The sequence below is a fragment of the Lepidochelys olivacea genome, assembly GCF_965140295.1.
Source record: "Lepidochelys olivacea isolate rLepOli2 genome assembly, chromosome: 20".
NCBI classification, from domain to species: domain Eukaryota; kingdom Metazoa; phylum Chordata; order Testudines; family Cheloniidae; genus Lepidochelys; species Lepidochelys olivacea.
This window is the reverse complement of record NC_140430.1, coordinates 11,281,584-11,304,801: the sequence shown is the minus strand read 5'-3', so window position 1 is coordinate 11,304,801 and position 23,218 is coordinate 11,281,584. Positions and strand designations below refer to the sequence as shown.

At 61.5% G+C, this 23,218-nt stretch overlaps 1 protein-coding gene across 4 annotated transcripts in view; it reads right to left on the bottom strand.

The window, feature by feature from the left end:
• Positions 1 to 23,218, bottom strand: part of PDE1B (phosphodiesterase 1B) — a 151,762-nt gene that overhangs the window by 3,944 nt on the left and 124,600 nt on the right. For all 4 annotated transcript variants that reach the window (XM_084610338.1, XM_084610337.1, XM_084610340.1 and 1 more), the window contains exons 6-15: positions 22,538 to 22,654; positions 18,815 to 18,955; positions 17,856 to 17,956; positions 16,695 to 16,820; positions 15,866 to 15,967; positions 14,458 to 14,578; positions 8,594 to 8,675; positions 8,295 to 8,415; positions 3,817 to 3,953; positions 3,013 to 3,131 (exon numbers count right to left, since the gene is read on the bottom strand). In XM_084610338.1, coding sequence (XP_084466464.1) covers positions 3,034 to 3,131; positions 3,817 to 3,953; positions 8,295 to 8,415; positions 8,594 to 8,675; positions 14,458 to 14,578; positions 15,866 to 15,967; positions 16,695 to 16,820; positions 17,856 to 17,956; positions 18,815 to 18,955; positions 22,538 to 22,654 — 1,146 coding nt within the window. In that variant the 3' untranslated portion in view covers positions 3,013 to 3,033. The remainder of the gene's footprint in view (positions 1 to 3,012; positions 3,132 to 3,816; positions 3,954 to 8,294; positions 8,416 to 8,593; positions 8,676 to 14,457; positions 14,579 to 15,865; positions 15,968 to 16,694; positions 16,821 to 17,855; positions 17,957 to 18,814; positions 18,956 to 22,537; positions 22,655 to 23,218) is intronic.

Below are 23,218 nucleotides of genomic sequence, written 5' to 3'. Positions count from 1 at the left end.
AACCACTGCTTGACAGCCACAGGATCTGGGCTGAGATGCCCCAAATGTATCTGACAGCCGGGCCCTCAATAGCAGAGAGGGCAACAACATGTGGTCACTACAGGAGCGGGGACCATTTGGAATCGCTGCCCTAAAGGCTCTGTCACCCAGACCAGGCACCTCTGTGTCCGCGTGAGGTGAGGGAGTCTTGCTTCTGCAGATGGAGAGCGAGCCCAGGGAAGGCCAGCACTGCCATGTCCACAACCCTGACTGTACCACACCAGGAACGGCCGACCCCTGCTGCAGGCAGGGGTGGCAGGTTTGTAGAAATGTTGGTGGTGCCCAGAACCCGCCACCCCCAAACTCTGCTCCCCACCTGCCTAAGGCTCTGGGAAGGAGTTTGGGTGGGGGAGGGGGTCTGGGGTGCAGGCTCTGGGATGGAGTTTGGGTGCTGGGTGCAGGCTCTGGGCTGAGGCAGGGGGTAGGGGGGCAGGAGGGGATGAGGGGTGCAGGCTCTGGGACAGCTTTTGGGTGCAGGTTCTGGGCTGGGGGTGGATGTGTAGGAAGGGGTGAGGGGTGCAGGCTCTGGGACGGAGTTTGGGTGCAGGCTCTGGGCTGGGGGTAAGGGTGTAGGAGGGGGTGAGGGGTGAAGGCTGTGGGGCTGAGGAGGAGAGGTTTGGGGTGTGGGAGAGGCTCAGGGCTGAGGCAGAGGATTAGGGTGCTGGGGGATGAGGGCTCTGTCTGGGGCTGGAGTTGAGGGGTTTGGGGCTTTGGAGAAGGGTAGCCTGCCCTGCCATTAGTGAATTAGGACCCTGCGGCAGCAGTTGATGCCAGGCAGAGCAGAGTCAGGATGAGTGGCAGGCTCGGGGCCGGGGGAGAGACCCAGCCCCAAACATTGGTGGAGCCGGGCCCCCTGAGCCCTGAATACTGGTGGAGCCCGGGCACCATGAGCCCATAGGACTCGTGGCCCCTGGCTGCAGGTTCTGACGCACCCGCTGAGCAGGGAGCGGAGGACTGTCATCAGGGTAAGCGGGTGTACTCAGCACCTGCCAGGCTCAGCTCTTTGTGTGCCATTTGCACCGGGCAGAGCGGGAGTGGGATCCTCCCAACTGGGATGGCACAGTGCGCCCAGGTGACAGCACCAAGCTGCACTGGCTCTGGGTTCGCAATGACAGGCAGCAGGGTGAAGGCACCAGGCAGGCCACTCTGACTCCAGCGTTGCTGTGACCAGCGCCGGGGGAACGGGAGGGATAGGATACAGAGGGACCTAGACAAATTGGAGGATTGGGCCAAAAGAAATCTGATGAGGTTCAATAAGGATAAGTGCAGGGTCCTGCACTTAGGACGGAAGAACCCAATGCACAGCTACAGACTAGGGACCGAATGGCTAGGCAGCAGTTCTGCGGAAAAGGACCTAGGGGTGACAGTGGACGAGAAGCTGGATATGAGCCAGCAATGTGCCCTTGTTGCCAAGAAGGCCAATGGCATTTTGGGATGTATAAGTAGGGGCATAGCGAGCAGATCGAGGGACGTGATCGTTCCCCTCTATTCGACATTGGTGAGGCCTCATCTGGAGTACTGTGTCCAGTTTTGGGCCCCACACTACAAGAAGGATGTGGATAAATTGGAGAGAGTCCAGCGAAGGGCAACAAAAATGATTAGGGGACTGGAACACATGAGTTATGAGGAGAGGCTGAGGGAGCTGGGATTGTTTAGCCTGCAGAAGAGAAGAATGAGGGGGGATTTGATAGCTGCTTTCAACTACCTGAAAGGGGGTTCCAAAGAGGATGGCTCTAGACTGTTCTCAATGGTAGCAGATGACAGAACGAGGAGTAATACTGTTCTCAATGGTAGCAGATGACAGAACAAGGAGTAATGGTCTCAAGTTGCAGTGGGGGAGGTTTAGATTGGATATTAGGAAAAACTTTTTCACTAAGAGGGTGGTGAAACACTGGAATGCGTTACCTAGGGAGGTGGTAGAATCTCCTTCCTTAGAGGTTTTTAAGGTCAGGCTTGACAAAGCTCTGGCTGGGATGATTTAACTGGGAATTGGTCCTGCTTCGAGCAGGGGGTTGGACTAGATGACCTTCAGGGGTCCCTTCCAACCCTGATATTCTATGATTCTATGATTCTAAGGCACCAAGTCGCACTGACTCTGGGTTCACAGTGAGAGGCAGCAAGATGATGGAGCCAGGCCACACTGACTCTGGTATCGTGGAGACCGGTGCCAGGGTGACAGCACCAGGCCACACTGACTATGGGTTCATGGTGACCGGTGCCAGGGGACAGCGCCAGGCCACACTGACTCCGGGTTTGTGGTGACCAGTGCTAGGGGGCAGCGCCAGGCCGCACTGACTCCGGGTTTGTGGTGACCGGTGCAGGGTGACAGCACTAGGCCACACTGACTATGGGCTCATGGTGACCAGTGCCAGGGGGCAGCACCAGGCCACATTGACTCTGGCTTTGTGGTGACCAGTGCCAGGGGGCAGCGCCAGGCCGCACTGACTATGGGTTCATGGTGACCAGTGCCAGGGGGCAGCGCCAGGCCGCACTGACTCCAGGATGGTGGTGACCGGTGCCAGGGGACAGCTCCAGGCCTCACTGACTCCGGGTTCGTGGTGACCGGTGCAGGGTGACAGCGCCAGGCCACACTGACTATGGGCTCATGGTGACCGGTGCCAGGGGGCAGCGCCAGGCCACACTGACTCCGGGTTCATGGTGACCGGTGCAGGGTGACAGCACCAGGCCACACTGACTATGGGTTCATGGTGACCGGTGCCAGGGGGCAGCGCCAGGCCGCACTGACTCCGGGTTCGTGGTGACCGGTGCAGGGTGACAGCGCCAGACCACACTGACTATGGGTTCATGGTGACCGGTGCCAGGGGGCAGCGCCAGGCCGCACTGACTCCGGGTTCGTGGTGACCGGTGCAGGGTGACAGCACCAGGCCACACTGACTATGGGTTCATGGTGACCGGTGCCAGGGGGCAGCGCCAGGCCGCACTGACTCCGGGTTCGTGGTGACCGGTGCTCACCTCACTCCCTCGTAGACTGTGCTATTCCACATCGCCATTCTGATTGTGCTGGTTTTCGGGTGCATGTGGCTCCTCCTCGCATGGTGACAGCTCATCAATGGATGTCTGGTTAGTGATCCCTGGAGAGACAGGGCATGTGGGGCACTGGGGCTTGCTCATGAGACAGGGCGGCAGGGACCCCACTCAGGATGGAGCTAGTGAATGTGGACCATTGGCTCCATGGCCTCGCTGTGGGGTGCCATGAGGGGGTTGCTTCGTGCCACCTGAAATAGGTAGGCATGTGGACTGAGCTGAGACCTGCCAACTTGTCTCATGCAGGGCCGCAGACCCTGCCACCAGGGGGTTGCCATTCGGCTAACGTGCAGCCTGCATGGGCTGGAGTGTCTGGCCTTTCTCCATCTCACTCCACTTCCCTGTGTTGGTTTGGTTTTGGAATTAGATGAACAGCTTCCGCTGGCCCCCGTCTGCCTGCTCCCAGGAGCACCTGCAACCCTCAGCCCTGTGGGCCATGCTGCCACAGCCACAAGCCCTGCTCAGAGCCCACCTGGCTCCCTCACTCCCCTGGTGCAGGAGCGAGGTTCACAGAGCCAGGCCCTTCCTCCCGTGCCACTACTGTCCCTGGCCGGGACCGGTGAGGAGCGATGTGCTGCTCCCAGGCTGGGCCTGACTCAGTCCAGAGGGTGCGGGGGCACAGTGAGATCAGCCTGAGAATTTCTCAGATGTGGGGGGGAGGGATTCTCCTCAAAGGGCCCCAGGTCCTGGGGAACCCCCCACCCCTCGCAGCCCTGCATGCCCAGTACGTACCGCTGGCCGCTCGCTCCTTCCACTTCTGCTTGTTCTCCTGGATGTACTTGGTCCAGGTGGAGCGGAAGCTGGTGATGTCGGTGTTGATGTCACCCAGCTCTGAATGCTCGTCCAGGGAAGGCTGCCTCCATTGGGAGCTACAGGGAAGCCAGAGGGGGCAGTGCCAATGTAGTGTGGGAACCACACCAAGGCTGGGATGCACGGCAGGGAGCCCCAACAGTTGGGACAGAGGGGCTGGGGCTGGGCTGAGGTGAGGACACTGCGGGCTTAATCTCCTCCACTCCAGCCTACGGCCATGGGAGCTGCCTGCACCCAACAGCTCAGCACATCAGCCCCTCAGCTGGAGTAACAAATAACCCTGGATGCACCTGCTCCTTCACAGACAGGGGCAGCTGAGATGAGACCCCCTAACCCTGGCCTCGCAGCTCCCAGTCCCTTGCACTGTGACCCCCCACTGCCTCCTCAGAGCGCCTGCTAATGAGGCTGGGAAGTGAGATTGCCATCCAGTGGCAGGAGCAGGGGGAGCAGTAATGCTGCCGGCCTGAGGACAAGAACAGCTGCCAATAGGGAGGCTCTGCTGGTGCTGACCCCAGGGAAGGGGCAGTGCTGAGTTCTGCTGGACCCACTGCTCCATCCTCCTTCGGGACTCCCCACTTACTCCCCTCAGACCTGTTCCATCCTCTGCTGATGGTGTTATGCACAAGGCCAGCAGGGGGCGAGCACAGATCACACACGAGACAGCTGGGAGCCCTAGCCGGGCAAACCTTTCCCAGCAACACCCCAGGGGGGTGGCATTTGCACGTGGCTGTGGGGCCTGCACTGGCAAACACAACCATGTGAAAGTCATGCAAAATTTGTCCAGGCTCAATTATCCCTTCATGGTGTTGGTGTTCACAGGCACCCCGTGTCTAGAGGGGCACCTGCCACCAGCACGACAAACCCCACTGTCTTTGGTCACTTGCTAAGTCTTGTGGCTAAGGACTCCTGGGTCTAGGTGTGGAGTGGGCTCTAGTGAGTTAGAGCAGGGGTAGCTGAGACAGGACTCCTGGGTTCTATCCCCATTTCTACAGCTTACTTGTTTGGGGCCTGATCCGAAATGTATTCAAGTCAATGGAACGACTCTGGCTCAGGCCTTTTGCCCTTGGGCTCATTGGCTCGGTCTGACCCTCAGTCTCCCCTGGTGAAATGGTGCTAACGCTGAACATTTGCTAATGGTGAGGCTCAGGCACTGCAGCCTGGAGCCATCGGCAGGGTCCCAGCTGGGTCACTGGCCTTTGGCTCTCACACTGGCATGTGCACACAGAGCTGCTGTGAAGCTCTGAAGTTGGGCCATGACTCCCAGCTACAAAAAGGAGCCATTTACGCAGAGCTTGACTTTGCCCAAGGCCACGCCTGGCCCTGCTACCCACCTCCCCAGAGCCTTGCGGCGATAAAGGCCTTTGGAAGCGACACCTTGAAATTCCCCTTTGTTCCCATAGAGAAAAACCATCGCCTGTAACTGCTCCAGGGCCCAGCAGGGACTCAGGCAGGCAGCACAACTGGGAACCTGCCTTTACAACATGGCAGGGGCCGACTGGGCTGGAGCTGCAGCCCAAACTCAGGCTGAACCAGCACTTTGCTGGCAGTCTGGGGAAGTCTCCACGATGGTTGTTTTACATATTCCTGGTGCTCTGAAGTGGGGGGGAAGGGGGGTCTTTTCTTAGGAGACTCTTCAAAGTCATCGCATCTAGAGCAGTGAGATTAGCATCTCATTTGCATAAGGATCAGCTGACGGTACTGCCAGAGCTGGATGTTCAGGCAGGTCCCAAAGCTTCCAGCATCTTTCCTTTCATGGCCATGTCGGACTGCATCCAAGGGAATCTCTGGGTGGTGGGGAAGGATGCCCAGGGGAACGTACATGGCTCATGGGGATACTAGGGCTCGTCAGCACACATGGGGCTGGACGTGGGTAACTTCACTGGAGGAACATCGCTGTGGTCAATGAAGTTCCACTGAGATAAGTGGCCCATTGCTCTGAGCTGGTCCTGGAGCTGCGACTCCTCTGTCCAGATGTCGGCTGGTGGATCTTGCTCACATGCTCAGGGTCATGCTTGTGGCCAGATTTGGGGACAGGAAGGAATTTTCCACCAGGTCAGATTGGCAGGGACCTTGGGGGCAGGGGTTCAACTTCCTCTGCAGCTTGCAGCAAGGATTGCTTGCTGGGATCATCTGGGCAGAGCCTACCTAATCAATTCCCTGCCCTGGCAGGGGCCTTGGTTATTGGTGGCACCCGGTCTCTCCTCTCCTCTTCTCTGCCTGTGGCCCACAACAGCGTAGCTCTCTGAGGCCTGAGTACATTGGTCTGAATAAAGTCATTGGGCCCAACCTAGGGGTGGCTGGGTGATAGTCAATGGCCTGTGCTGGAGAGGAGGCCACGTTCAATGAGCTGATGGTCCATTCTGGCCTTAAACTATGGAGCAAGAGGAGAAGCAGGCTCATTCACCCTTCCTAGTAGTGTCAGCATTTTACACATGGAGAAACCGAGGGATTGCGAGACACGATTTACCTGCAGCCGCATCATGAACCAGTGGCAGAGATGGGACCAGAACCCAGGCATCCTGCTGTCCAGTCTCACGGGCATTCTTCTGTGCTGTGTTGGCTCTTGAGGCCCAGGGGCTCATACAGCAGCACCAGCCTACAGGGGGGTCTGGCCCCTCTGGACAGCATCGGGGGCTGCCTCACTTTACTAGTGTTTCAGTCTAATTCTATTTCTGGACAGGGAGTGCCCCTGAGGGCAGGGTCAGAGGACACAGGCCCATCTAGTCCACGGCACTGACCCCAGTGACGAGCTGGCCCAGCCCAGCAGACATCCCCTTCGAACATCTCCGAAACACTTAATTAAGATAAATTCCTCGAGGCTGAACGACCGTCCCACAGCCAGAATGGAGACACCGGCAGAGGTTTTCCTGATCCCTGGGCTGTGGAAGGCCCAGGCTCACATCCATGCTCTGAATTGGGCTAAGCTGGACCTGGACCCTGTGTCTCCCCAGCCAGTGGCAGATTAATGATTTTGCCACCCCTAGGCCCTGAAATAATTGCCGCCCCCATAAAAACTTGTTTTTAGTTTTTTTACAAATTCGCACCCTCGTTGGTGTTTTCAATAAGTGCTGTGATTGGTAGAATCGCGGCATCCATAGACACCGATTCCGTGGGTGCTCCGGGGCTGGGTGCAGAGCCCCCACCAGCAGCTCTCCGCCCTGCGCCTGGCCCCAGCTCACCTCTGCTCTGCCTCCTCCCCTGGGCACACCACTGGGTTCTGCTTCTCCCTGCTCCCTGCCAGCGCTTGTGCATGAAACAGCTTCGCGCAGCTGGGAGGAAGAGGGGGGAACGCCGCACTCTCAGGGGAGGAGGTGGGGCTAGGATTTGGAGAAGGGGACCAATAGGGGCAGGGAGGGGCAGAGTTGGCGGGGGGACTTTGGGGAAGGGGTTAGGAAGGGGTGGAGTTGGGGCGGGGGCAGGGGGGCACGAGCACCCACCGGCGCTGGGGGAACTTGGCGCCTCTGGCTGCTATTATAAATTTGCTGCCCCTTCAAATTTGCTGCCCGAGGCTTAGGCCTTGTCGGCCTAGGCGATAATACGCCGCTGTCCCCAGCCCCGGTGAGCACCTGGCCCGCTGGGTACTTTGGGGTGCGTCTCTCTCGCTTTCTCTCTGGGTTTTTGTCAGAAAGATCTAAAGGTCTCAGTTCTGTCCCAATGTGGAACTAAACCAAATGCCAAAACCTGGACAGTTTTCACACCATGAAATCCTTGTTTTCTTGCCAGCTCTACTTTGTCCCTCCACCCCCACTGAGAACAATTGGGATCCTCCCCTCCCCCATTCCCCATCCTTGAGCACAATGAAGAATTCCCCTCCCCCCAGAACAATGAGATCTGCTGGGACAACCTGGCCCTAGGGCTCTGGGTTCTGCCCATGAGATCCAGGCCCCAGGCCCCCAACAGTGTGACCACCTCCTGGAGGGGGTATTGAGGCAACACAAGGCACCAACAGCTCCCCTGCGCCAGGAGGCCTGGAGCCGGCCAGCCACTGACACCCCAGAACTCTGTGGTACTGGCTGGGAAGGAATCAGTGACTTGCCTAGGCAGTCCCCACAGACCAGACTTCGACCAGGACATGCAGCTTGCCCTGCCCTGCCCTGAGGATCTCTGCAGTCAGACGTGAACACAGCACCCCCACTTCCCTTGGCACAAGAGATCTGGACTGGGCCTATGTACTGAGTGTGCAGCCTGGGAGCCAGGACTCCTGGGTTCCAATCCCAAATCTCCTATATGCTTGCTCTGTGTCCCTTCCCTGTGTCGTGCCTCAGTTTCCCCACCTGGAATGTAGGGATAGTGATACGACCCTGCATTCCTGCGCACGCTGAAAAACTACAAGGGCATCAGTGCTAGTAACACTCCCCTGAGCTTTCTAGCTGCTGTGTGTCCCCGATGCTAGTGCTCACCTGCTCTGCTGGCTGGAGGAGGACTTAGACTTGGAGCCTTCTTCCATCAGCGGGAGGACAAACTTCTCTGCCACGTCCGTCAGCACCGAGAAAGTGGGCTCCACGATGAAGTCGATGAAACCTGCGGAGGCAGAGGGAGGTGGCATTAGAATGCAATGCACCTGGAACCCCACTGTGCCACGGACCCCTGAGCCAGCAGGGCTGCATGCACAGATATGAGGGCATGGCCTGGCCCAACGGGCAGGCAAGTCACCAAATATATCAGGGCAGGTGTGTGGTGGGGGGAGGGAGCGACTCACCGATCTGGGACTGGGCCACCAGCGTGGACTTGCGATCACAGAGCGGAGAGAAGGGCAGGCCCAGCTCAGCCTCCTTGTCCCCCTGCGGGAAACAAGACAAAAAGCACCATTATCCCTGCCAAACGCCTGGGGCACCCAGCTCCAGGGTGACGCAAGAGCAGCCTGGGCACAGGAGAGGGATTCAGTGGACTCAGCTACTGCTGTGAGCCTGGGAAATACGAGCCAGGACACCTGGGTTACATACTCAGCTGGTCCAAAACACAGGATTCAAACTGTCCCTGGGCATGAGGCTCAATCTATCTGCCACTGAGCAGCCCGGCCCCGGGGGCAGGACAGCAGGTGTGAAGCCGAAACTACTCGATCTGCACACGATTGTCTGTCTGTGTCTCTGGGAGTGAGTTTGGTTCAAACAGTGAGCGTTTGTAGCTGCAAATGCCTGTTTTCGCACTCCAGTGGGGATGAGTCTGTAGTGACATCCCATGGCCGCATGGCATCGCAGTTCCCACACTGCTGTCGCAACCCGAGACCCTGCGGCATCGCAGTCACCACGCCGCTGTCGCGCCCCGAGGCCCCGCGGCATCACAGTCCCCACAACTCTGTCGTCTCCTGAGGCCACGCGGCATCGCAGTCCCCACGCCGCTGTCACACCCCGAGGCCATGCGGCATCGCAGTCTCCACGGCGCTGTCACGCCATGAGGCCCCGCGGCATCGCAGTCACCACGCCGCTGTTGCACCCCGAGGCCCCACGGCATCGCAGTCCCCACACCTCTGTTGTCTCCCGAGGCCACACGGCATCACAGTTCCCACGCCGCTGTCGTCTCCTGAGGCCACGCGGCATCGCAGTCCCCACACCTCTGTTGTCTCCCGAGGCCACGCGGCATCGCAGTCCCCATGCTGCCGTCGTCTCCCGAGGCCACGCGGCATCGCAGTCCCCACACCTCTGTTGTCTCCCGAGGCCACGCGGCATCGCAGTCCCCATGCCGCCGTCATCTCCCGAGGCCACGCGGCATCGCAGTCTCCACGCCACTGTCGTGCCCCGAGGCCCCACGGCATCACAGTCCCCACGCTGCTGTCGTCTCCTGAGGCCACGCGGCATCGCAGTCCCCACGCCGCTGTCGCACCCTGAGGCCACACGGCATCGCAGTCCCCATGCCGCTGTCGCACCCTGAGGCCACGCGGCATCGCAGTCTCCACGCCGCTTTCGCGCCCCGAGGCCCCACGGCATTGCAGTCCCCACGCTGCTGTCGCACCCCGAGGCCTCGTGGTATCGCAGTCCCCATGCCGCTGTTACACCCCGAGGCCACGCAGCATTGCAGTCCCCACGCCGCTGTCGCGCCCCGAGGCCCCGCGGCATTGCAGTCACCACGCTGCTGTCGCACCCTGAGGCCACGTGGCATCACAGACTCCACACCGCTGTCGCACCCCGAGGCCACATGGTATCGCAGTCCCCACGCCGCTGTCGCACCCGAGGCCCAACGGCATTGCAGTCCCCACGCCGCTGTCGCACCCCGAGGGTATGCAGCATCGCAGTCTCCACGCCGCTGTCGCGCCCCGAGGCCCCGCGGCATCGCAGTCACCACGCCGCTGTCGCGACCTCTGTCGTCTCCCAAGGCCACGCGGCATCGCAGTCTCCACGCCACTGTCGCGACCTCTGTCGTCTCCCGAGGCCCCACGGCATCGCAGTCCCCACGCTGCAGTCGTCTCCTGAGGCCATGCGGCATCACAGTCCACACGCCGCTGTCGCACCCCGAGGCCACGCGGCATCGCAGTCCCCATGCCGCTGTCGCATCCCAAGGCCACGCGGCATCGCAGTCTCCACGCCGCTTTTGCGCCCCGAGGCCCCACGGCATCGCAGTCCCCAAGCTGCTGTCATCTCCCGAGGCCACGCGGCATAGCAGTCCCCACGCCGCTGTCGCACCCCGAGGCCATGTGGCATCGCAGTCTCCACGCCACTGTCGCGCCCCGAGGCCCCATGGCATCGCAGTCCCCATGCTGCTGTCGCGCCCTGCGGCCCCACGGCATTGCAGTCCCCACGCCGCAGTCGCACCCCGAGGCCATGTGGTATCGCAGTCTCCACGCCGCTGTTGCACCCCGAGGCCACGTGGTATCGCAGTCCCCATGCCGCTGTCGCGCCCCGAGGCCCCGCGGCATTGCAGTCCCCATGCTGCTGTCGCACCCTGAGGCCCCGCGGCATTGCAGTCCCCACGCTGCTGTCGCGCCCCGAGGCCCCGCGGCATTGCAGTCACCATGCTACTGTCGCGCCCCGAGGCCCCGCGGCATTGCAGTCCCCACGCTGCTGTCGTGCCCCGAGGCCCCACGACATCGCAGTCACCACACCTCTGTCGTCTCCCGAGGCCACGCGGCATCGCTGTCCCCACGCCGCTGTCGCACCCGAGGCCCCACGGCATCGCAGTCCCCACGCCGCTGTCGCACCCCGAGGCCCCGCGGCATTGCAGTCCCCACGCTGCTGTCGCGCCCCGAGGCCCCGCGGCATTGCAGTCCCCACGCTGCTGTCGTGCCCCGAGGCCCCACGACATCGCAGTCCCCACACCTCTGTTGTCTCCCGAGGCCACGCGGCATCGCAGTCCCCATGCCGCCGTCATCTCCCGAGGCCACGCGGCATCGCAGTCTCCACGCCACTGTCGTGCCCCGAGGCCCCACGGCATCACAGTCCCCACGCTGCTGTCGTCTCCTGAGGCCACGCGGCATCGCAGTCCCCACGCCGCTGTCGCACCCTGAGGCCACGCGGCATCGCAGTCCCCATGCCGCTGTCGCACCCCAAGGCCACGCGGCATCGCAGTCTCCACGCCGCTTTCGCGCCCCGAGGCCCCACGGCATTGCAGTCCCCACGCTGCTGTCGCACCCCGAGGCCACGTGGTATCGCAGTCCCCATGCCGCTGTTACACCCCGAGGCCACGCAGCATTGCAGTCCCCACGCCGCTGTCGCGCCCCGAGGCCCCGCGGCATTGCAGTCACCACGCTGCTGTCGCACCCTGAGGCCACGTGGCATCACAGACTCCACACCGCTGTCGCACCCCGAGGCCACATGGTATCGCAGTCCCCACGCCGCTGTCGCACCCGAGGCCCAACGGCATTGCAGTCCCCACGCCGCTGTCGCACCCCGAGGGTATGCAGCATCGCAGTCTCCACGCCGCTGTCGCGCCCCGAGGCCCCGCGGCATCGCAGTCACCACGCCGCTGTCGCGACCTCTGTCGTCTCCCAAGGCCACGCGGCATCGCAGTCTCCACGCCACTGTCGCGACCTCTGTCGTCTCCCGAGGCCCCACGGCATCGCAGTCCCCACGCTGCAGTCGTCTCCTGAGGCCATGCGGCATCGCAGTCCACACGCCGCTGTCGCACCCCGAGGCCACGCGGCATCGCAGTCCCCATGCCGCTGTCGCATCCCAAGGCCACGCGGCATCGCAGTCTCCACGCCGCTTTTGCGCCCCGAGGCCCCACGGCATCGCAGTCCCCAAGCTGCTGTCATCTCCCGAGGCCACGCGGCATAGCAGTCCCCACGCCGCTGTCGCACCCCGAGGCCATGTGGCATCGCAGTCTCCACGCCACTGTCGCGCCCCGAGGCCCCATGGCATCGCAGTCCCCATGCTGCTGTCGCGCCCTGCGGCCCCACGGCATTGCAGTCCCCACGCCGCAGTCGCACCCCGAGGCCATGTGGTATCGCAGTCTCCACGCCGCTGTTGCACCCCGAGGCCACGTGGTATCGCAGTCCCCATGCCGCTGTCGCGCCCCGAGGCCCCGCGGCATTGCAGTCCCCACGCTGCTGTCGCACCCTGAGGCCCCGCGGCATTGCAGTCCCCACGCTGCTGTCGCGCCCCGAGGCCCCGCGGCATTGCAGTCCCCACACTGCTGTCGCGCCCCGAGGCCCCGCGGCATTGCAGTCACCATGCTGCTGTCGCGCCCCGAGGCCCCGCGGCATTGCAGTCCCCACGCTGCTGTCGTGCCCCGAGGCCCCACGACATCGCAGTCACCACACCTCTGTCGTCTCCCGAGGCCACGGGGCATCGCTGTCCCCACGCCGCTGTCGCACCCGAGGCCCCACGGCATCGCAGTCCCCACGCCGCTGTCGCACCCCGAGGCCCCGCGGCATTGCAGTCCCCACGCTGCTGTCGCGCCCCGAGGCCCTGCGGCATTGCAGTCCCCACGCTGCTGTCGTGCCCCGAGGCCCCACGACATCGCAGTCACCACACCTCTGTCGTCTCCCGAGGCCACGCGGCATCGCTGTCCCCACGCCGCTGTCGCACCCGAGGCCCCACGGCATCGCAGTCCCCACGCCGCTGTCGCACCCCGAGGCCCCGCGGCATTGCAGTCCCCACGCTGCTGTCGCGCCCCGAGGCCCCGCGGCATTGCAGTCCCCACGCTGCTGTCGTGCCCCGAGGCCCCACGACATCGCAGTCACCACACCTCTGTCGTCTCCCGAGGCCACGGGGCATCGCTGTCCCCACGCCGCTGTCGCACCCGAGGCCCCACGGCATCGCAGTCCCCACGCCGCTGTCGCACCCCGAGGCCCCGCGGCATTGCAGTCCCCACGCTGCTGTCGCGCCCCGAGGCCCTGCGGCATTGCAGTCCCCACGCTGCTGTCGTGCCCCGAGGCCCCACGACATCGCAGTCACCACACCTCTGTCGTCTCCCGAGGCCACGCGGCATCGCTGTCCCCACGCCGCTGTCGCACCCGAGGCCCCACGGCATCGCAGTCCCCACGCCGCTGTCGCACCCCGAGGCCCCGCGGCATTGCAGTCCCCACGCTGCTGTCGCGCCCCGAGGCCCCGCGGCATTGCAGTCCCCACGCTGCTGTCGCGCCCCGAGGCCCCGCGGCATTGCAGTCACCATGCTGCTGTCGCGCCCCGAGGCCACGCGGCATCGCAGTCTCCACGCTGCTGTCGCGCCCCAAGGCCCCACGGCATCGCAGTCCCCACGCTGCTGTCGCGCCCCGAGGCCCCGCGGCATTGCAGTCACCATGCTGCTGTCGCACCCCGAGGCCCCACGGCATCGCAGTCCCCACGCTGCTTTTGCGCCCCGAGGCCCCGCGGCATTGCAGTCACCATGCTGCTGTCGCGCCGCGAGGCCACGCGGCATCGCAGTCTCCACGCCGCTGTCGCACCCCGAGGCCACGTGGTATCGCAGTCCCCACGCCGCTGTCGCTCCCCGAGGCCCCACGGCATCGCAGAGTGGGTACGAGTGGGGGTGCGGAGGGAGTCAGGACTCCGGGGTTCCGTTCTCAGCTCTGCTACTGGCTTTGAGCCATGTTCCTTCCTCTCTCTGTGCTCCGCCCTTGCTGTCGGGGAACTCCATTATTTTGTGCAGCCCACAAGCTCCTTGGCTGGAAGAGGCTCTGGGCTTGGCTCTCTGCTGTCAGGGGGGCTGGGTTCGGAATCACTGCCCCAGCCAGAAATACCCAGCTCAGCAATGGCTCAGAAAGGCTGGTTGGTACTGCAGAGTCACAGGGAAGATCGTGCCACCAACAGGGCAACACGGGGGCAGGCCCACACTTGGGGGAGACCAAGGGGGGTCACAGCAGGGATAACTGAGCTTCAGTGCCTTACCTGGGGCCCTCGGGCTGTTAGGCTGCGTAAGGGAATCGTCCTCCCCTGGCCAAGAGGAGCCGGTTCGGGGGAAGCCTGATCCCACTCTCCACCGGCAGCCTGGGTATGGACTCTCCCTGGCAGCGGGTGACACTGAAATCACTGGGGATCTCTCCCCTCCTAGGACAGGTTCCTGAGACTGCAAGCTCCTGGGTCCCCTGAGCTGCTTCTGACCAAGGCCTGGAACCCCATGGGCTCATCTGGTTTTAAAGGGAGCTGGGAAGAGCTGCAGGCCTTGGGGACCGGCTGAGCCTCCCCACGGTACCTGTCTGAAGAACTCCTCCATCAGAGCCTTGGTCCAGCGGCTGTGGACGCTCCATTGCTTGGTGGGGTGGCTGATGTCGGCTGCATGCAACAGCAGCGACAGCGCTTTCGATTTATCGATCCTGCAGAGGGAGGCGCAAAAGGCGTAGTGAGGGAGGGGCCCTGCTCTCTACCCGGCCTCCACCCAAGCACGGTCTGGCCCCACCTCTCTTCACCCCTGGCGCCCAGACACAGCCCAGCACACCTGGGCACAGAGTTGTGTGCACACCTGCACACAGGCACGTTCACACACACCCACCGCCATGCACAGACGCAATTCAGCTCAACAGTGTGCAGGCTATTACCATCACCTGCTCTGTCCGTCTGCATCTCCCCGGCCAGAGCCAGGGATTCCAGCCTCCAGCCGAGCTAGAGCAAAGCTTTTAGAGCCAGACTCCAAGGGTCCATCTAGGCTGCAGCGGGAGCCGTAATTCCCAGCTCTGATGGAGCTAGTGCGCTGAACACAGCAGTGTGGCCACAGCATCAAGGCAGCGAGAATACACTGCCTGAATACACACCCAGGATTTCACATGGGATTTTAGCCTGCACCACCACCCGTGCCACTGCGGGCACAGTGCTCTTTGTAGCATGTCATCTCCATCAAAGCTACCGAGTGTCCGTACACCCAAGCTGGGAATGACAGCTCCAGCCGCAGGACAGAGTGACCCCACATGACTGAGAATCCACTGCACCCCGGGGCCAGTTGTTCCAAGGGTTAATTCTCCTCACTTAACCTTTTGCACCTTATTTCTAGCCTGAATTTTTTGAGCTTCTGCTTCCAGCCATTGGATCGTGCTCTGCCTTTGAGTGCGAGATTAAAGAGCTCTTTGCTCTCAGAAATCTGCTCCTGTGTAGGGATTTACAGGCCAGGATCAAGTCAGCTCTTACCCTGCTGTTTGATAAGCTAAATAGATGGAGCTTCTTCCGTCTCGCCCCAGCAGGCAGTTTCTCCAGCCATTGAATTGTCCTTGTGGCTCTTCCCTGAACACTCTCCAATTTGTCTACATGGTGCATGCAGACACATGTACACGCACAGGCACATGCAGACACACGTCTGTGGACACGCAGGCGTGTGTGGACATGTGTGTGCGTACACATACGCACACAGACCTGCACAGCCAAAGCATGCGCGCGCGCACACACACACAATGCACACCCCCTGCCCAGCACACATCCCACTCCCAAAATCCACATGTGACACACACATTTCTGTCACCCACCTCAGCTGCACACAAAGCCACCCGTGCTCATAAACTTCCTACGTGCACAAAGCACCTGCCCCCCGCCAACACCACCTCTTGCTTCCCCTTGAAGCAACACTTTCCTTCAGCGGCCTGGAAAGACACCTCCACCCCCACCCCTTCACTCACCTCTCCAGCTGCTGGAGGGAGGTTTTCATGGACTTGACCTGCTGGAAGTGACAGGACATGTCCGTGGCCAGGACCATCTCAATCACCAGGGACCGCAGCTCCCTGCCCCATGTGGAGAAACAGACATGTGATCACTCCTGTACAGCCAGCCACTCAGCCCGTTGCACACGCCCCACCCATTGCATTTTATGAACTGGCCCCTTTGTGGCTGCTCTGTCAGCACAACACAATGAGCCTGAGCTGGCAGCTGCCCCCAGCGCTCCCCATTAAGGGGTCCCCCCCACACAGAAGGCTCGGAAATAGAGTTAGCAGAGCCTCAGGCTGAATGAGCTCCCTGCCCTATTCCCCACCAGGCCCTCAGCACCACCCTCTGTGCATGAATCTCAGAGAGACGTACCCCCATCATTAACCGCTTCCACCATGATGGGGTGCTTTACTGTTGCTCCGTGCTAAAAATCCCATCAGCAACTCACTAACTAGGCTTTTTGTGCTGTGTCTGTACAGTGCCAGCACACGGGGTCCTGCTCCAGGACGAGGGCCCCGAAGTGACACAGTAACTCAACTGATAAATCATAAACACGGAGGGGAGGAAGGTCCCCTCTCTGCCTCCGTTTCGATTTGGGACAGGGGGGCCGATGTCTGTATCTGCTGCCCAGTGTTCTCTGCGCTGAGCGGATACATATGATCATAGGCAGACACCTGCAATGTGCTCCCTGCTGGCCAGATGAGCAGCATGATTAGCCACTTATTTGCAACCCCGTGGCTCGCAGAAGTGAAAGGGACACGGGCTCTGGGGGTCCTGCAGAGGGACAGGAGGGCAGGGCCTTACACAAACTCATCCTTGGCCAGATTAATGAAGATGTTCATCTCGTCCTCCTGCATCATGCGGAAGACGGCGCTGATGTGGTGGTTCTCCAGCACCGAGCGGTCGTTGTACAGGATGGCGCAGTCAGACCTGGGACCAGAGGAGCCATGGCTAAGATTTGGGGCTGGGGAGAGGCCACCCCGGGCAGGCAGCCGGCTGCTATCACAACCACATCACTGAGAGATGAGTGAACCAGCACAGCGTAGATAAGATTGGGCCTGATTCTGCCCCAGAGCTCATGCTGGAACGGGCCCAATTCTTCATGGAGTGCAGACCAGGCCCAATCCTTCACAGAGCGCAGACCGGAGCAGGCCCAATCCCCCCAGAGCGCAGGCTGAAGCGAGCCCAATCCTCCCCTAGGAGCACAGGCTGAAATGGGGCGGAATCCCCCAGAGCGCAGACCAGAGCGGGCTGAATCCTTCCCCAGAGCACAGGCCGAAGCGGGCCCAATCCTCCACAGAGCTCAGGCTGGAGCAGGGATGGGCAAACTATGGCCCGCCAGCCATTTTAATCTGGCCCTTGAGTTCCCGCTGGGGAGCGGGATCTGGGACTTGCCAGCGCTCCAGCTGGGGAGCAGGGTCAGGGGCCGCTCCACGCAGCTGCTGGAAGCAGCAGCATGGCCCCCTCTCCGGCTCCTATGCGTAGGGGAAGCCAGGGGCCTCCACTCTGCATGCTATCCCTGCACCAAGCGCCGCCCCTGCAGCTCCCATTGGCTGTGAACCGCAGCCAATGAGAGCTGCAGGGGCGGTGCCTGCGGATGGGGCAGTGTGCAGCAGAGCTGCCTGGCCATGCTACTTGAGGTAAGCGCCGCCCAGAGCCTGCATCCCTGAGCCTCTCCCCATGCCCCAACCCCCTGCCCCAGCCCTGATCCCCCTCCTGCCCTCCGAACCCCTGGGTCCCAGCCCAGAGCACCCTCCTGCACCCCAAAGTCTTCATCCCCAGCACCACCCCAGAGCCCGCACACCCAGTCGAAGCCTGCACCCCTTCCCGTATCCCAGCCTCCTGCCCCTGCCCTGATCCCCCTCACACCCTCCGAACCCTGCGGTTCCAGCCCAGAGCACCCTCCTGCACCATTGGATCCCGGGCTGGAGGGGCCGTGCCATGCGCTGCCACCTGGGCACTCACTTGGTCTGAATGTGGAAGCTATTGGTGGTGCCCGTGTGCTCATAGTCGTGGATGGCAGCTGCAAAGATGATGGCCAGGACCTCAATCTCCGTCAGACAGTGCTGGGGGGCAAAGACGCTGTTAGTGCCCACGCGGGGCCCTGCCCAGCTCAGCACCCTGGCCTGTCCCTGGGCAGAGGTGCAGGAATCACTGCTCCTACATAACCTGGGGGGGGGAAGGTTGGCAGCAGGCACCTTAATATAGTGACCCCACTATATTAAGAGTCCCCACTATATTAACAGTCCCTCCAGCCTGTTCCTGACTCCTTCTCAGGGGCTGCAGCCCAGGCTATGCTGGCAGCAGGGAAAACACAGGTGCCAGGTGCAGGTGATGGCTGGGCTGGGCAGGAGGAAGCAGCCAGGGCCCGCCCAGGGAGCTGGGAGAAGGAGGGCACTCAGGTCCATTCACCCTCCTGACGCTGGGCTGGTTTCTCCACCTGCCTGTTTCTGTGATGGTGGAGAGGCCGCTAGGGTGCGCTGTGCTCCTTGGTAACAATGCAGCCCCTTGCACTGGAACCAGGGGAACCAGGCAGCTCTTACATGGGTTTGGACCAAGACGCAGATCCCAGTACCCCCAAAATCTGGGGAAGTGGTGCTGGATCTGACCCACTCCCAGCCTGGGCCCTGACTCTAAAACTGGCTGAACCAAACTCTGGATCCCCACAAACTTGGGAAAGAGCCAGGACGGAGCTTCCCCCTCCCTGTCTTGTGCAACTAGGAGCTTGGAGCAGCTGCTGCTGAGTGCTGTGGGAGATCCCCTGCCCTCCACCCGTGGGCACCAGGGAGGAAGTAGTAGCATGCCCTGATCGTCCCACCTCCCCCCATTAGCCACCAGCCAGTGGAGAGACCAGACCGTGACCCCTCAGCATGAACCCAGGTGAGGGGCCCTGGACACAGCGAGCTGGCACAGCGCCCACATACCACCATGCCAGTGCGCAGCAGGAAGCAGTGCACAGTCTGGGTCACGTCAGCCGCATGGATCTGGTTGTGGTAGGGGTTCTTGTATTTCCCATAGCCAGCCTCCAGTGCGTCCAGTAAGGTCATTAAAAACACAGTGGGGATCTGCGGAGCAAGGAGACGGTGGTCAGGCTGCAGCACCAGAGCCCTGAGCCAGCAGCATGCAGCCAGCAGCAGTCAGCTGGGCGCCCCTTGTGCGCTGTGGGGGTATCTGCCTGCCAGAGAGGGCTGCCAGCCTGTACTGGAGCCAGAAATATCACCACGTAATAACCCTAGGGGCAGCCAGGAAGGATTGATGGAGAAATTGAGGCACGGAAACAGCCAAGTGACTTGCCAAAGGCTGCCCAGGTGGGAAAAGGACTCAAGCACTCCTGGCTCCCAGACCTGTGCTTGTGCCACTAGGCCACAGACCTCCGAGCTCCCCCCAGGGCAGTGGCCTGCTCTCCCACTGTGGTTTTGGGGGATCTTGTTCTATTTGCTGATGTCAGACGGGCTCAGGCCTCATCCTGCAGGGACTTACTCACTGGAGTAACTGCTGCTGCTCCCATGGGTAAAGCCACATGTGTCTTTGAGCAGTACCTGCAAAGAGGCCAGGGAGTGAATGGGCCCCAGGACTCCCCCAGCCATTGAGGGGCTCCATGGGGCCAGGCTGAGGCTGAGGCCCACAAGCAGGGGGCAGCCCTGCCCTGCCTGTTCTATGGTATTGCAGCTGCCCGAGAGCTGCATGGTCCAGGGATCACCACGCTGCCAGCCCTGTTGCCAGAGCCCTGCCATACGCAGAGGGCAGAGAGGAGACAGGGGGTGGATGTGCTGTATGTCTAGTCCCGACCCTGCTGTGAGTGGGGAGAGGAGCATCACACCTGAGTCCATTCCCTCGGGGGCAAAGGAGAGTCTGCTCCAGAGATTGGCATGTGGAGACAGCCTCTGCTTCTGCTCCCCCTCGCCCCGTCACAGCCAGTCTGACACCTCTGCTCTCCAGCCAGGAGCAGTCAGTGCAGCACCCAGCACAATGGGCTCTGACCCTGGATTGGGCTCCTTGGTGCTACCATTTGGGAAATCAACAATATCTAGACCAACACACTGTCAGAGCTTCCAGCCTCCTTGGGCCACCACACCCACCGTGGCTGCAGAAGGGAAGCACCAATCTGCTACGCCAGGGTCCTTGACCTATATGCCATGACTGTGGTGCCTGTGGGAAGGTCTCTGGGACTGGGGCTCGACTCTGCTCACAACAATCTGGAGCAGTGCCAGCGACTGCTAGCAGATGTACGGCAAAGAGCAAAGACGGGCACTGGAAATCGGGCCCTGCAGGGCACTTGTGCTGCCCAGCGCAGCACCATGGACTCCTTTGCCCATTGCAGCCCTGTGCCCACTCCAGCCCCTCCCACCCAGGCACCCAGACAGGGCTGGCTCGGAGTTTAGTACATCTTCTGCCCCACGTAATCAACACTCGGGCAATAACCGTGGCAGCTCTTGGCACGTGACCCCTGCCAGAAGCCATTTTGCCTCAGGGCAGCTCCCTGTACCCAGCCTGGCACTGAGCAGCCAGGACCCCTGAATGAGCCTGGGTCACTGATGTGGACAGTCTCCGTCTCTAGGTCCCTGTATGGCAAGGCGTCCCAGCATGCACTGCTCCATGGTGCTGTTCCGTGCACGTCTCCTGGGTGCGCTGTCCCTGTTGAGGCACCACGGGTAGCTGCCCGGATTTTCCCAGCATGCACTGAGGCATGCACTCAGGCAGTGTGTCTGGGGTGGATGCGTGTCATGCTGCAGCAGGGACATGGCTCAGACATGTTGATTGCCACCTTCTCGGAGGAGTTGGGCACCGGCTGTTTGCATGGATGGGCCAGTGCCTGAGATGGCCCCTTTCAGCCATGTTGAAAAGCCGCCAGGGGATGTGATCTTGGGAACCACAGACCCCTGCCTTCCCCTTGCTCTGTGGCTCTGCCTGGAGCAGTCCCAGAGAGCCCATTAGCATCTCCTTCCTGCTAGAGCCCAGGAGCTCCCGATCCCCCCATCAGTCACCAGCATGTGGGTGGGAAAACACCCTGCGTGTGGGCACCACAGCTCAGCCCCAGGCAGCGATGCCAGCTTGTGCAGGGGACCAGGGAGCTGCCCCCAACCTGTCTCGAAGGGCTGGGGCACTGACCTGGGGAGCTGGCTCACACACCGCTCCCCACGCTCCTCAGGCGGGATGCTGATGGAGCCCCCTGCTCTTGCAGTTTGTTCCATGGTGTGAGATACATGTGTTTCTGCTGGGACCTTGTTTTATTGTTTCACAGACGGGATCATTAGATCATCTAGTCTCAGCCCCTGGGCAGCACAGGGCAGGGGATTTCACCCAGACACCTGGTACCAAGTCTAAAGACTTGCGCTTAATCAAAGCAGGTTTGGCCCCAGCAGAGAAGAGGAGAGACCGAGGTGCCACCAATGCCCAAGGCCCCTGCCATGGCAGGGAGTTGATTAGGTAGGATCTGCCCAGATGATCCCAGCAGGTGATCCCTGCTACAGAGGAAGGTGAAAACCACCAGGTTCCTGCCAATCTGACCTGGGGAGAAAATTCCTTCCCAACCCCAAAGCTGGCGACTGTGTGACCCTGAGCATGTGAGCGAGATGGGTGCCTGTGTCATGCCTGGACAACGGAGAGCATTGCGGAGAACGGGAAAAGCAAGTAGGGCTGTTCACACAAACCTCATCCCCATCAGTTACTGTCAATGGGTGAACATAACCGGCCCCGCAAGGGAGCGAAGAAAAACAGTCAATGCTTGGACAGACATGCACACCTGGGCACTGACATGCACACTCAGACACACACACGCCCCGACACGCATGCCCGGGAACACACACGCACAGACATGCGCATGCAGATCACAGACATGCATACTCCTACGCCAGACATGCATGCACATCCCTACTCATGCACACACGTGCAGACTGATACACATACGTGTGCCTATGTAACCCAGGCCTGCTGGGAGTGGCACTCTGTCCCCCTCTAGTGGTACCTAGCCCAGCTAGCGATTGATGAGTCTGCTACCGCCTTGGCTAAGAGCCACAAGGTTTTTAGTTCATGCGGTAGAGACTCATGCATTGAGCTCCAGAGGTCCCAGGTTCAATCCCGCCCAGTGTCTGAGGGCGTTACACATACACACACACACACATACCCACCTAAGCCTCTGTGGAGCCGGGAAGGTCGCCGTGACCTCTCCATTCAGCTGGCTTAGAGAAAAACTCAGGGGATCTCTTCTCTGCAAGGCCCAGCCCTTCCATTGACAAACAGAGGCCGGCACCCAGCCCCAGGAATGGGTCCAGGGCTGCTGTGACCACACCGGGCCTGTTCGGGTGCTGGCTCTGCTGGCCACACCCCTGCACTGTGTCCCCCAAACCTCCTTCCCAGCTGAGTGCTGGGGACAGATCTGGGCTGTGTAGAGGGTTGGAGATCCTGGTATCACTCATGGGCTCCTGTTCTACTACCCATTGGATCTTCCAGCCCTCTGGGGCTGAGTGGGCAGGAGGCTGCTGATGGGGCATGATAAAGGGCAGGAGACTGGGTTGGGGGCAGCTGATAGGGCTTATGGGGCGGGGGGGCTGGTGATGGGGCCTGGTGGGGACAGGGGGCTGGTGATGGGACATGGCGGGGAGCAGGATGCTGGTGGGGGGCGGGGGAGAAGGTGGCAGGCTGCTGACCTTGAAGCGGCTGTTGAGGTTGTGTCTGGTGAGCAGCTCAAAGACAATGGTGCGCAGGGCGTGGTCCTCCGTCACCCTGTTCAGCGCAAACACGTCAAAGCACCACAGGTCCAGGGTCTGCGGGAGAAGGCAGAGCGGAAGTCACACCTCCGCTCCGTGCAGCAAGGCTGGGGAGGGACAGGCAGCTTGGCGCAGGGCCGTGGCAGGCAGGGGGCGCACTGCCTGAACCAGGCTGGGAGGAGCTGGCATAGGGCTAGGCTGGGTCCCATTCCAGGTGGCAGAGTTACATCCAGGGGGCCTTTGAAACACCCTGTATCCAGCACAGGCAGCATGAGCTGCGAATGGGTGCAGGGACAAAGCGTCTGACCTAGGGAAGCAGGACAGGGAGGGGCACCGACACCCCAGCTAAGGGTAGGAGGGGGTTGTGCCTGTGGTTGTGGGGGGCCCTGTCCATCAGCCTGGTGCAGCCCTGCCCAGCCAATACATGTCACATGTCACAGGAAGAGGTGATGGGGATTTTCAGGTGCTGGGAGGGGACAGCGCTCGTGTGACACAGCAGGGCTGGGCCAGGTGACCCCTCCCAAGCAATGGGCATAGCAATGCAGCCTTCGTGGGGCCAGCTTTGGCTCTGCCAGCACAGGGCAGAGTCATGCTCGGCTCTGATGGCCACAGGGAAACAGG